At 35.5% G+C, this 13,843-nt stretch overlaps 1 protein-coding gene across 1 annotated transcript in view; it reads right to left on the bottom strand.

Moving 5' to 3' along the window:
* Positions 1–5,319: 5,319 nt before the first annotated feature.
* Positions 5,320–13,843, bottom strand: part of MSH4 (mutS homolog 4) — a 126,974-nt gene continuing 118,450 nt past the window's right edge. The window contains exon 20 of the mRNA XM_010368601.2: positions 5,320–5,859. Within this exon, the coding sequence (XP_010366903.1) occupies positions 5,668–5,859 (192 nt within the window). The 3' untranslated portion in view covers positions 5,320–5,667. The remainder of the gene's footprint in view (positions 5,860–13,843) is intronic.

Genomic DNA, 13,843 nt, shown 5'->3' with positions numbered 1-13,843 from the left:
TAGTAAAGTAGCAAAGACATGGAGCAATATAACCAGATTACTTGCTTTTTCTTTCCCTCTACTTCCATTTAGGTGAAGTAAAAATACATTATAGGATTGAATTACAGAAATGCTTACTTATACACTTTATTAAAATATTTATAACAGCATATTTTAAGCTCATAAATATAGAAGTACATATTATAGACAAGCTATTCACATGAATATTTCCTTTACTAGAAACATGTAAAATAGTTATATATTTTGGTTAAAAATAAGTTAATATAAAGAAAGCCTAAAAGCTACCTTTAGTCTAGCACATAAAGAAACACTGATAAATAAATTCATTCCAGATCCAGATCCAGATGAAGCAATTTATCTGGCCAAATACCTCAGCAAATCTTTTGACATTTATTCTCTAATTTTCATCCTTTTCTTCCATCCTTCTCTTCGTATGTCTTCAACTCTAAGAAAGATTAATAAATTTGGTCTAGTCTTCACTTTTATTGACTATGTCTCATGCGTATTCTAAAGGGTGGGCAATAAGCAGCAACTAAGTTTCAGGAACTTCTTCCTACTGGAATTCCGATTACTTCCATATTTCTCAACATGATAAATCCAATATCACCCAGAATCTTACTGAACTCTTCCATTCTGTAATAGTTTCCTAGAGTTGCCGTAACAAAGTGCCACACACTGGGTACTTTATTTCTCATCTCACAGTTGTGAATCCTACGAGTCCAAAATCAAGGTGTCACCAGGGCCCTCCTCCCTCTAAAGCTTTTATGAGAATTCTTCCTTACCTCATTCTAGCTTCTGGCGGTTTCCCTTCCTTGGCCTGTAGCTGCATCACTTCAATCCTTTGTCTTCATATGGTGTTCCCCTCTGTCTTCATGTGGTCTTATAAGGACAGCTGTCATGTCTTATCTGATTACATTCATAATAATCCCATTTCCAAACATCACATTCTGAGGTACTGAGGGTTAGCACTTGAACATATCTTTTTTATTGTCTTCACATTTAAAACATTTTTGTCTTTTTTTTTTTTTAGTTCAGGGGTACATGTGCAGGATGTACAGGTTTGTTACACAGGTAAATGTGTGCCATGGTGGTTTGCTGCACAGGTCATCCCATCACCTAAGTATTAAGACCAGCATCCATTAGCTGTTCTTCCTGATGCCCTCCCTTTTCCGTCTCCACCCTCTGCCAGGCCCTGGTGTGTGTTGTTCCCCTCCATGTGTCCATGTGCTCTCATCATTTAGATCCCACTTATAAGTGAGAACATGCGGTGTTTGGTTTTCTGTTCCTGTATTAATTTGCTGAGGATAATGACCTCCAGCTCCAACCATATTCCCTCAAAAGACATGATATCTTTCAAATCAATGTCTTTTCTCCCTCATCAGCCACTCTGCCCACTCAACTCTTCTCTCCTCCCACACGCATCAGTCCCATTCCCATCATTTCTACCTTTAACCCTCATCAACTCTACTAAAATAGTCTCTTAAACTATTTGGTCTCCTTGACTCTGGTTTCAATTGCCCATTTCAAAATCATTCATGCTAACACCCAGATGATCTTATTAAGATGCAAATCTAATCATGTTATACCACCATCACTACTACCACCATCCCTTGCCAATCCCCCAAGGGCAAACATGCCTTAAAACTCTATAGTGGTTTATAGGAGAAACTGATAGAAAGCACCTAGCTTCACTCTCTCTCATATGCATTGTATCCTCTAGCTAAACTAAGCTGCTTACTGCTTCACATATCTTTACTTACACATATGCTGATCTATCTAAAATGCCTTTTCCTTCCTAAAAACCCAATATATTTTATCCTTTAAATTCCCTTTGACCAACAAACATTACATACTCTTGGTTCCAGTACTTTAACCATTCCTCTATTATGGCACTTATCACATGGTGCTCCAATCCTAATATATGTTTTTTTCTCTTTATTACACCCAAGGTTCTCAAAGTCAAATGCCCTATCTCTTGTACCTCTAACACCTAATATGTTGCCTGGTTCATAGAAAATACTTATTGAATTAGATTTGTTTTATAGATTTCTAAAAGTAATACTCTAAAAGTTTTGCTTGAAGGAACAGATCTTAAAATGTGCTTTCAGAGAGGCTAAAAGTAGTTAAAAAACAGAAAAAAGAGAAATAAAACATCACTGCTGGCTAAAAACATTATCAGAATAGCTTTAAACATTTTTTGAAAAGCATTACTCACTGCACACCTATTAAAATGGCTCAATTAAAAAAATAAAAGAAAGCAGACAATACCAAGTACTAGTCAACATAAGGAGCAACTGGAACTCACACATAGCTGATGAGAAAGAAAAGTGGTATAGTCACTCTGGAAAAGACTGGCAGCTTCTTATGAAATAAAACATACACTTAACATATGACACAGCTATTTTACTCCTATTTAATCTAGATAAATGAAAACTTATGCTCCCAAAAAAACTCTGTATAGGAAGGTTTATGGTAGCTTTATTCATAATCACTGAGAACTAAAAACCCAAATGTCCCTCAATGAATGAAAGAATGACAAACTCTGGCACATATAGACAATGAAATACTTGTCAGCAATAAAAAGGCACAGCAACACATATACATTTCAAATGCATTACGCAAAAGAAGCCAGTCTCAAAAGGTTACATGCTATATGGATTTCATTTGTTGGACATTCTGGGAAAAAACAAAACTATAGGGAAAGAAAACAGGCCTGTGATTGCTGGGTTAAAGTTAAGGGCCAGGGAAAGATTTGACTACAAAGGAACAGCACCAAGGAAGTCTTTTAGGGTGATGGAACTGTTCCATACCCTGATTTTGCTGGTGGTTACGTGAATCCATAAATGTACTAAAATTCATAGGACCATACACCAAAAAATTTAATTTTATTGAATGTAAATGTAAAAATAAATGCATTACTTCCTAGGCATGAGAATAAGCTATGTTTCTTCTCCACCCCCCACATATTTTACCCCTAAACTTGAAAAAGACTATCTTATGTAGGATTTTATCCTGTGAGGAGAAAAGTGGAACAGGCTAAAATAATGGCTTTATGGTGGAAATTAAAGGAGTTTGCTAACACATTATGGGCATTTACCTTGAAAGACTGGATTATGAGATAATGATCTATAATATTAGAAAAAGGCAAAGGCAAAGAGGAACAAACGAGTAGAGCAAATCGATCTTAAAATTAAGAAATGGATTGTCTCCCTAGTATTCACCTTCATTTTATAGTACCATGACATAATAATTATATCTTTATTTGATTTGGTTTTCTATATGTTTCTGCTACACACAAATGGTTTAAGAAAAAGTAATTTAATTTAAAGAAGATACAAACCTGTTTTTATTTCAGTATCTCAATTCTAAAATAAAAGACATTAATCATTTGGCTGCAGTTTTTGCATCAAAAGCTTTAATTGATGAAAAATGTCTTAAAACTTTGGTGGAATTTCACATTGAGGTTAAATCTAAAAAGAAGTGAATGTATTTGAGATAATGATATTCAGCATATTTGATATGTTGCACTCGTCTCTGCTTGCATGTTTTTTTCCTCACTGCCTACTCCCTTTCCACCTTTTATTGCTTTCCTCTCTTTCTTTCCTGCCACCCCAATCTGCCATGCCTTTTCCTCCTCAGTGTCTTCTTTTTTTTTTTTTTTTTTTTTTTTGAGACGGAGTCTTGCTCTGTCACCCAGGCTGGAGTGCAGTGGCCGGATCTCAGCTCACTGCAAGCTCCGCCTCCCGGGTTTATGCCATTCTCCTGCCTCAGCCTCCCGAGTAGCTGGGACTACAGGCGCCCGCCACCTCGCCCGGCTAGTTTTTTGTATTTTTTAGTAGAGACGGGGTTTCACGGTGTTAGCCAGGATGGTCTCGATCTCCTGACCTCGTGATCCGCCCGTCTCGGCCTCCCAAAGTGCTGGGATTACAGGCTTGAGCCACCGCGCCCGGCCCTCAGTGTCTTCTTGAAGTTTGCCACAAACCTAAATTACCTAACTGCCTTTAGAAATGACCATATAGGCCTGGCGCGGTGGCTCAAGCCTGTAATCCCAGCACTTTGGGAGGCCGAGACGGGCGGATCACGAGGTCAGGAGATCAAGATCATCCTGGTTAACACGGTGAAACCCCGTCTCTACTAAAAAAATACAAAAAAAAATTGCTGGGCAAGGTGGCGGGTGCCTGTAGTCCCAGCTAGGTGGGAGGCTGAGGCAGGAGAATGGCGTGAACCCGGCAGGCAGAGCTTGCAGTGAGCCGAGATCCGGCCACTGCACTCCAGCCTGGGCGACGGAGTAAGACTCCGTCTCAAAAAAAAAAAAAAAAAAAAAAAAAAAAAAAAAAAAAAAAAGAGAGAGTCTCAAAAAAAAAAAAAAAGAAAAAAAAAAGAAATGACCACACAAGGCCAGGCGCAGTGGCTCACATCTGTAATCCCACTACTTTGGGAGGCCAAGGCAGGTGGATCACCTGAGGTCAGGAGTTCGAGACTAGCCTGGCCAACATTATGAAACCTTGTATCTACCAAAAAATACAAAAATAAGCCAGTCATGGTGGTGAGTGCCTGTAGTCCCAGCTACTCAGGAGGCTAATGCAATAGAATCGCTTGAAGCAGGGAAGTGGAGGTTGCAGTGAGTCGAGATCGCACCACTGCACTCCAGTCTGGGGGACAAGAGTGAGACTCGTCTCAAAAAGAAAAAAAAAATAAAGAAAAAGAAATGACCACACAAAATAGAATTCATTTCAGAGGCTGTGAATTAAAACATAGCTAATAGTCAAATATAAATATTGTGATAATTTTTCTAAAACATGACAATAGGGAATATAAGTAATCTAACAAGACATTTAATATATATTGAATTGAATGTAAAACAAACAATAATTTACATTTACTTTTCCAAAATAATATGTGTATCATTTAAATTATAACTTTTTCAATATACTTGACTACTAATAGTTACTTAGAATGCTGAGAGTTTAATAAAGTCAACAAACATTAATATTAATTGTTATAGAATAAAATATGGCCCTAAGTGGTCTGTGAATAATATTAGGCAGTCAAATTACTATGAATACTGTAGCTTACTAAATAAATAATTCAAATGTATACCTTGAATTCCAGACACTTAGTTGCCCAAGAAAAGAATAACTTGTCTATGTTAGGCCTTTACGCTGAGATCACTCACTTAGCAGAGTGATTCCAAAATTACTCTGATGAACTTCAGAACCCTCCAGTGTTGGAATGTGGGAGTACTGATTAATAAACTGTTGAGTTATAGGGCATTATTACTTCAGAATATAATGTGAAAAAAAAGCTCAAAAAAGTTTCCAGACCTAAAAAGAAAGGTGTTTATTAAACTAGGGTATTTACAATAATATTTTAAACTAGAACTTGTAAGTATAAATAAACTTAGGTCTTAATAATGTGAATTTTTGTGAGAAAAAAGTGGTATATTGTATTTTTTCCTAACATAAAAACCATTCCTTTAAGTAGTTCTCATTTAAGTTACAATAAATATTTTTCATGTAGAATATATAGATGACAATTGTGCTGTTAATATAATGTCATTTTCAGTTAAAATATGAAATTTGGAAAATATTATTTTCCTTATCTCTGAGAAGAAAAACAAATTCTAGGTTCCTTGAATTAAGATATATTATTACATTAGAATTGTTACTATTCTTCAGTCTTTCCTGGAACTTGTTCAGTCCTGGGAAAATCTTCTTTGTACTTCTTCTTGAGGTTACTTAAATATATTCGTAAACTGTCTGGATCCAATTGAGAGTTTCGAGCAGTTTGGACAAGCCTAGTGGCTAGATGGTACACAGCTCTCTGTCTTTCCATCTCAGGGGTGCTCCTTTGGTTTTGCTGTCATTGAAAAAAAAAAAATATATATATATATATATATATGTGTGTGTGTGTGTGTATATATATATATGAATACCATAATTTTTATTTAAACCACATGTTGGCAATATTCTATCTCCTTCCATAGACATATGGAACTCAAGGGTTAACTAATTCCTTTGAATAAATCAGTTTCCTCCAACAAGGAAAGAATATACAAGAAGAAATAAAAGAAATATTGTATTTGAAAGAATATAATTTCTTCTGAGTATCTGCTACTTTATCATAGATCTTATGTTCTTGAAAATTACTTGTCAATGAAAAAAATTCTGCTAAATAGGTCAGATTTCTCAACATAATACCAAAAAGTGATAGAAAATCCACCAGAGATAAGTTCTACAAACACTTTCTCATTAAAAAGGTGTGGGAAAACAGCATTGCTCATTGCTACTTTTAAATGATGCCAAAGAGTACTATTCTGATATCTCCTTATTTTAATTCCCCAACAGATAAACTGGCACACAGAATGAGTCATCAGAAAATTGCTTGCCCCTAAAAAGAGTACATATATAGAAACTGCTGGAGTCTAAGAGAAAATACTGCCTGAGGGGTAAATTACATTTTAAAAACAAATAATACGAATAGCTATTTAAAATTATGCCTTAATTTTTAATAAACTAAACTTCAGGATACCCAAGAAATAATATTTAAAACAGGAATGTAAAAGTCCTTTAGATACTTGGTCTTGACTAGAACTTCAGGACTGCAAATATACCTAGAAAATTCTCATTTCACCTCTTTGCCTGAACTAGATAGAGGAATCAGCATTTTTAAACTTAACTTTTTAATCTTAACTCTTAGTGAGTTTCCCTAAAATATAATCCCTTCAACTCATAATAGCAAGCAACTCCAGATTTTTTTTTACTTTTCACTATAGGAAAAATGAGTAAGATTTTATGAGGTAGAATAAGATTATCATATATTCACCCATCTATCTATTTGGTACACTGATCAGTTACCAATTAGTCTATTATTTTAAAAAAGTTATTGAATATCTACTATCATCTGTGTTCCAGGCCTCTAAGCTTATGTTTATATATGTATGGGGGATACAAAAATGTAAACCTTACATGATTACAGAACTCAAAGAGCTTACAGTCTTAATGGTTAAAAAAGCAAAAGGCTTGTTTATAAGTAACTGATTATGGTAATTATAAAAAGTCCCATAAAACAGCCACAAAATACTCAGAGGAAGGGAAACTCACTTCCAGCTCAGGCCAAGAAAAGCTTGAATAGGATGGAGTATTGGAATGAATCCTGATAGATAAAAGAGTTTAGATGAGAGGTTATTCCACAGAGGAAACAGTTAGAGCAGGTACATTTGAAAGCATGGTACACAATCAGGTCAATATCATGAAATGGCAAGTAATTCAATGTAGTAATGACAAGTAATTTAATTTACAAGATTGAAATTGCAGAAATGTAGATTATGTGAAACTGAGTGATAGAAATGTAAGCTTGGAGTAGAAAACAAAGGAAAATCATAAAGCAGAAGCCAACAAGGTTTGCAATCACATAAAGACTGGTTAAGAAGGCAAATCCCTGAGCCACAGGAGATCCCTGACAATCTAGTATGGTACCCTGTATCTCAGGCAATTCTAATGCAGGTAATTCTAAAATACATTTTGAGAATTACAGAGGACTTTCTACACTAGACAAAGGAGTTCAACTTTACTTCGTAAGAAATCATTAAAAGTTTCTGAGTAGGCAAACTACATAATAAAAACCATGCATTAGGAGACAATCTGGTAGAAGTGTATAAAATAGATTGAAAAAGAGAGAGAACTTACTGCATAGTCCTAAGGACAGGTGATTAAGAGGAAGGATCCATATATCACTTTGGTGGGTCACTGAGAGACTTAAAGGTGAAGAGATAAGAGAATTTTTTTTAGAAGATGATAAATTTAACTTTGGCTTTTAAACATAGATTAAGATATGAAGGGGAAATACGGAGAAAAATGTATAGATTCAGAGTTGAACAGAAATGATGATGGATGCTGTGAGAAAAGATGAGATCACCAAGTGCAGATTTTAAAAAGAAAGGAAACAAGGGCAAAAATCTTAGAAACTTTTAAGTGGAATAAAAACTTGTAAGTTTTAAGTGTAAGTAAGTTTTAAGTGTAATAAAAACTTTTAAGTGGAATAGAAACTTGTAAGTGGAATAAGAAAAAGTAATGATGATGAATAAGAAAAAGTAATGATGATGGCTGGGTGCAGTGGTTCATGCCTGTAATCCCAGTACTTTTGGAGGAAGAGGTGGGCGGAATGCTTGAGCCCAGAAGTTTGTTCAAAACCAGCCTGGGCAACATAGTGAGACCTTGTTTCAAAAAAAAAAAAGAAAAGAAAAAGTACTAGTGAAGAAGCGACAGAAGAAGTAATCAAACAGGTAGGAGAATGAAAACATCCAGGAGAGAATAATTCCATATAGCCAAGAGAGGGCAGAATTAAGAAAAGAGAAAACAAGGGTGGTGTCAAGTGCTATAGAGAGATCATGGAAGATCAGAAGTGAAAAGAAGGACAAAGAATTTTATAATAAATTGGTATTTAAGAGAAAACTTTAGGTAGAGTGATGACAATAAGACTCAGTGTAAACATGAGAAATGAAAGAAGTAAACTTTTGATAAATTTTCAGTAAAAAGAAAATGAAATAATAGTTTCAAAAGTAAACAGTCAGAATTTTAGGGAGAAATCTAAGCATACCCATAGAGAAAGGAAAAGCCTGTGACTAAAATATTAAAGATGCAAAAGAGAATAAACTGAGAAGTAATACCTTAGTGGAGATTTTTTTTTTTAAATGGTAGAAAAGTTAACCTTTTGTCTGAAAGTCAGTCTCTTCCTCTGAGATAAGATGGAAGAGAGATGGTAGAGAAACAGAAATATTCAAAACAAAATTTTGAAGGAGGGAAGGTTCAAGAACTCATCAAGATTACCTCAAATTTGTTAAAAAGTAGGAGGCATATTATCTGTAGAGAGTGAGGTGATTGAGAGTTCAGGAAGAGTGAAACTATTTCAAAAGAGTTATTGCAAACGAAGCTAAATAATAAATAAAAAGAAGAAAAAAAAATACAATTCTCATCACATACCATGGCCTGTTGGGGGATGGGGGGGTAAAGGGAGGGATAGCATTAGGACAAATATCTAATGCATGCAGGGCTTAAAACCTAGATGATGGGTTGATGGGTGCAGCAAACCACCATGGCACATGTATACCTATGTAGCAAACCTGCATGTTCTGCACGTGTATCCCAGAACTTAAAGTATATAATTAAACAAAAGAAAAAATACAGTTCTGGATATTAACAAAATGGCAGAGTAAAAGCAATCTGCCTTTGCTCTCCCCACAGAGAACCAAAAGCAAATATCCAGAGCACAGATTAACACCAGCAACATCTGAGAAGCCAAATCTGAGGCTGAAATGATAACTGGGACACAGAGAAGTGAGAAACTCTGAGCAGACAATAACAAGAAAGAAAGCTCTCTATCTGCAATGCCCCTGCCGCAATCTGCCAGGCATCATGCATAGAAAATTCCTCCCAGTCTCTTTTGTTCTACTTTGGCAAAAGTGAGATTGAGGTGAATAGCCAGCTTCCCCACCATCTTGGGTTCCCTTGAAGAAAAATCATTCCTGCCTAAACCCACAAGAAGTACCACTAGTACCTGGAGGGAGAAAACCGCCTGAGGGCAGCTAGAGACAAAGAGGGGAGTGGAATTAGAAACTCCAGCCTGTAAAACTACTCTTCATTTCAGTCAAAGGAGACACCAAATCAGTGTGGCTGTTCAGCAGCACCATGCTAGAGGAAGTAGATGTCACAGGTCATCTGGGTATAAACTCCTAGCCAGCCTTTCCACACAACTGAGGTATCCCCTCTAAGAACGCTACCATCTGAGATGGGCAGTACTGCAAACATTTGCCAGAGCTGAGGAAATTCTGGGCTTAAGGTGCCATCTAGTGCTGAAAATGAGGCAATAATCTAAGATTAAGGGGAATCAGACAATTGCAAAGAACCTCCAAGCAAACATACAACCTAGAAAGTTCAACAAGTGAGATAGTGAAGATAAACTAATCCTTCATTGCAAAAACATAGATATGTGTCCACAAGGAACAACAGCAAACAGGAAACTACGACCTCCCCAAATGAACAAAGCAAGGAGCTGGTGATCAACACCATGATGAGATGGTGATACATGAGCTCTCAGATGAAGAATTCAAAATAGCAGTTTTAAGGAAATTAATGAACTCCAAAACAGCACAGAAAAAACAATTGATAAATTTATCAGAGAAATTTAATAAAGAGATTAAAGTTTGGCCGGGCACATTGGCTCACACCTGTAATCCCAATACTTTGGAAGGCCAAGGTGGGCAGATCATTTGAGGTCAGGAGTTTGAGACCAGCCTGGCCAACACAATGAAACCCCATCTCTACTAAAAATAGAAAAATTAGCCAGGCATGGTGGTGCGCGCCTGTTATCCCAGCTACACAGGAGGCTGAGGCAGGAGAATTGTTTGAACCCAGGAGGCGGAGGTTGTAGTGAGCTGAGATAGCACCACTGCACTCCAGCCTGGGAGACATAACCAGACTCTGTCTGAAAACAACAACAAAAAAAACAGATGAAAGTTTTAAAAAATCAAATGGCAAACAGATTTGAAACCCTGGAACTGAGAAATACATTTGTTGAACTGAAAAAAAGTACAGAGGCTCTCCAAAAAAGAAATGGATCACACAGAAGAAAGAATCAGTGAGATGAGCCAGGCATGGTGGTTCATGACTATAATATCAGCACTTTGGGAGACTGAGGTAGTCAGATCACTTGAGCCTAGGAGTTAGAGATCAGCCTGGCCAACATGGTGAAACCCTCTCTCACTAAAAAATTAGCCAGGCATGGCGGCACATGCCTGTAATTCCAGCTACTTGGGTAGCTGAGGCACAAGAAATACTTGAATCCAAGAAGTGGAGGTTGCAGTAAGCCAAGATATAGTCAGAGGGGGAAAAAAACAAAACAAAACAAAACACACACACAAAAACAGAATGAAAGGAATAAAGAGAGCCTGAAAGAGATATACACACACAAACACACAGATATATATATATATATATGTGTATATATATATATATATATATATACACCTTGAACAAACAAATCTAAAATTCATTGGTGTTCAAGAGATAATTGAGAAAGAGCAAAGAGTAGAATGCCTATTTAAAGAAATAATAATAATGGAAAACCTATTAAACCTAGAGAAATATGTTAATATCCAGGTATAAGAGTCACAGAACACCAAATATATTCATCCCAAATAAGACAACCCAAATGATAAAATAATCAAACTCTCAAAGGTCAAGGACAAAGAGAATCCTAAAAGCAGCAAGAGAAAAGAAGCAAATAACATATAAAGCAGGTCCAATTCATCTGGCAACAGACCTCTCAATAAAAACCATATAGATCAGGAGGGAGTGGAACAACAGATTCAAAGTGTTGAGGGAAAAAAGCTGCAAACTGAGAATACTATACCTAGCAAAACTTTCCTTCAAACGTGAAGGAGAGAAAAAGTCTTTTCCAGACTAACAAAAGCTGAGGAAATGCATCATTACTAGACCCATATAATAAGAAATGTTAAAAGGGAGCTCTTAAATCTGAAAGTAAAGAATGCTAACATGCAAAAGACAAACAAACAAACTTGAAGGTATGAAACTCACTGGTAAATGTAAGTACTTAAATTCAGAATACTCTAATACTATAAATGTGATGTGTAATCTACTCATATCTCTAACATAAAGACTATAAGACACATTTATTAGCCCGGTATGGTGGCAGGCACCTGAAGTCCCAGCTACTCAGGAGGCTGAGGCAGGAGAATGGTGTTAACCCGGGAGGTGGAGCTTGCAGTGAGCCAAGATAGAGTCACTGCACTCCAGCCTGGGCAAGAGAGTGAGACTCCATCTCAAAAAAAAAAAAAAAAAGAAAAGAAAGAAAAAGATACATTTATAAAAATGGTAACTACAGAAACCTTTAAAGAAATAGACAACATAAGAAGGTGTAAACAGAGACAAGAAAAAATCAAAATGTCAGGAGAATAAAGTTAAAGTACAGAGTGTTTTAGTTTTTCCATTGTTTGTTACTTTTCTTCTCGCTATGGTCAAAACTAAGTAGTTATCTGTTTAAAATAATGTGTTATAGCTATAAGATATTTTATAAGCCTCATGATAATAATAAATTAAAAACCTATAATATATATATATTAAAAATATAAAGCAATGAATTAAAATATACTACCAGAAAAAATTACTTAATCAAAAAGGAAGAAAGAAAGAGAGCACTTACTAAACAACCAGATAACAAGTAACAAAATGGTAGTAGTAAGTTTTAATCAGTAATAGTATTGAATGTAAATGTCCTAAGTTCTCCAATTAAAACACAAAAGAGTGCCTAAATGGATTTAAAAAACAAGACCTACAGGAGTTCAAGAACAGCGTGGAAAACATGGTGAAACCCTGTCTCTACTAGAAATACAAAAATTAGCCAGGTGTACAGGCAGGTGCCTGTAATCCCAACTACTTGGGAGGCTGAGGCAGAAGAACCGCTTGAACCTGGGGGTGAAGGTTGCAGTGAACTGAGATCAAGCCACTGTACTCCAGCCTGGGTGACAGAGCAAAACTCTGCCTGAAAAAAAAATAAAAATAATAAAACAAGACCTAACTATATGCTGCTAACTAGAAACTCACTTCACCTATAAAGTCATACTAGATTAAAAGTAAAGGGATGGAAGAAGATATTCCAGATAAATAAAAACCAAAAAGGATCAAGAGTAGCTATGTTTATATCAGATAAGACAGATTTCAACTCAAAGACTGTAAAAAGAGACAAAGAATGTTATTCTATAATAATAAAGGGGTCAATTCAGCAAGAGGACATAACAATTATAAATATATATTCACCTAACACTGGACCATCCAAATATATAAAGCAAAAATTCATAGATATACAGAGAGATATAGACTGCAATACAATACTAGTATGGGTCTTCAACATTCCATTCTCAGTAATGGCCAGATCATCCAAACAGAAAATCAACAATTAAGCACTGAAGTTAAACTACACTCTAGACTGCTTGGACCTCACTGACATTTGCAGAACATTCCATCCAACTGCTGCAGAAAACAAATTCTACTCATCATCACATGAAACATTCTCCAGGATAAACAATACATTAGGCCACAAAGCAAGTGTCAATAAATTCATAAACGTTGAAATCATGTGAAGTATATTTTATTCCACAATGGAATAAAACTAAAAATCAATAACAGAATGAACTTTTGGAAACTATATAAACACATGGAAAATAAATAACATGCCCCTGAACAATCAATGGGTCAATAAAGATATTAAAAAGAAAAATTTTAAACTTCTTAAAAAAATACACAACATACTAAAATCTATGACATACAGCAACATATTGCTAAGAGAAATGTTTATAGCAATAAACACAACAAAAATGTAGAAACAGTTCCAAAAAAAAAAAAAAAGAAAGAAAGAAAATACCTAATGAAGTACTTCTCAAACCTGGGAAAGCAAAAATAAGCCAAACCTAAAACTGGTAGAAGAAAAGAAATAATAGAGATCAAAGCAGAAATAAATGAAGTTGAAACTAAAATAAATACAAAAGACAAACAAATCTTTAGCTAGACCAACTAAAAAGAGAGAAGACCCAAATAAAATCAGAAATGTAAAAGGAGACATAACAATTGATACCACAGAAGTACAAAGGATCATTAGAGACTGTTGTAAACAACTATATGCCAACAAATTGGAAAACCTAAAAGAAAGAAAGAAATTCCTGGAGACATACAACTTACCAGGATTGAAGCATGAAGAAATAGAAAACAAGAATAGACCTATAATGAATAATGCCATTGAAGTAATAATAAAAAATCTCCCATCAAAGAAA

The sequence above is a fragment of the Rhinopithecus roxellana genome, chromosome 12 (assembly GCF_007565055.1).
Source record: "Rhinopithecus roxellana isolate Shanxi Qingling chromosome 12, ASM756505v1, whole genome shotgun sequence".
Lineage (NCBI taxonomy): Eukaryota > Metazoa > Chordata > Mammalia > Primates > Cercopithecidae > Rhinopithecus > Rhinopithecus roxellana.
Note: the sequence above shows the minus strand (reverse complement) of the source record. Positions and strands in the feature narration are given on the sequence as shown.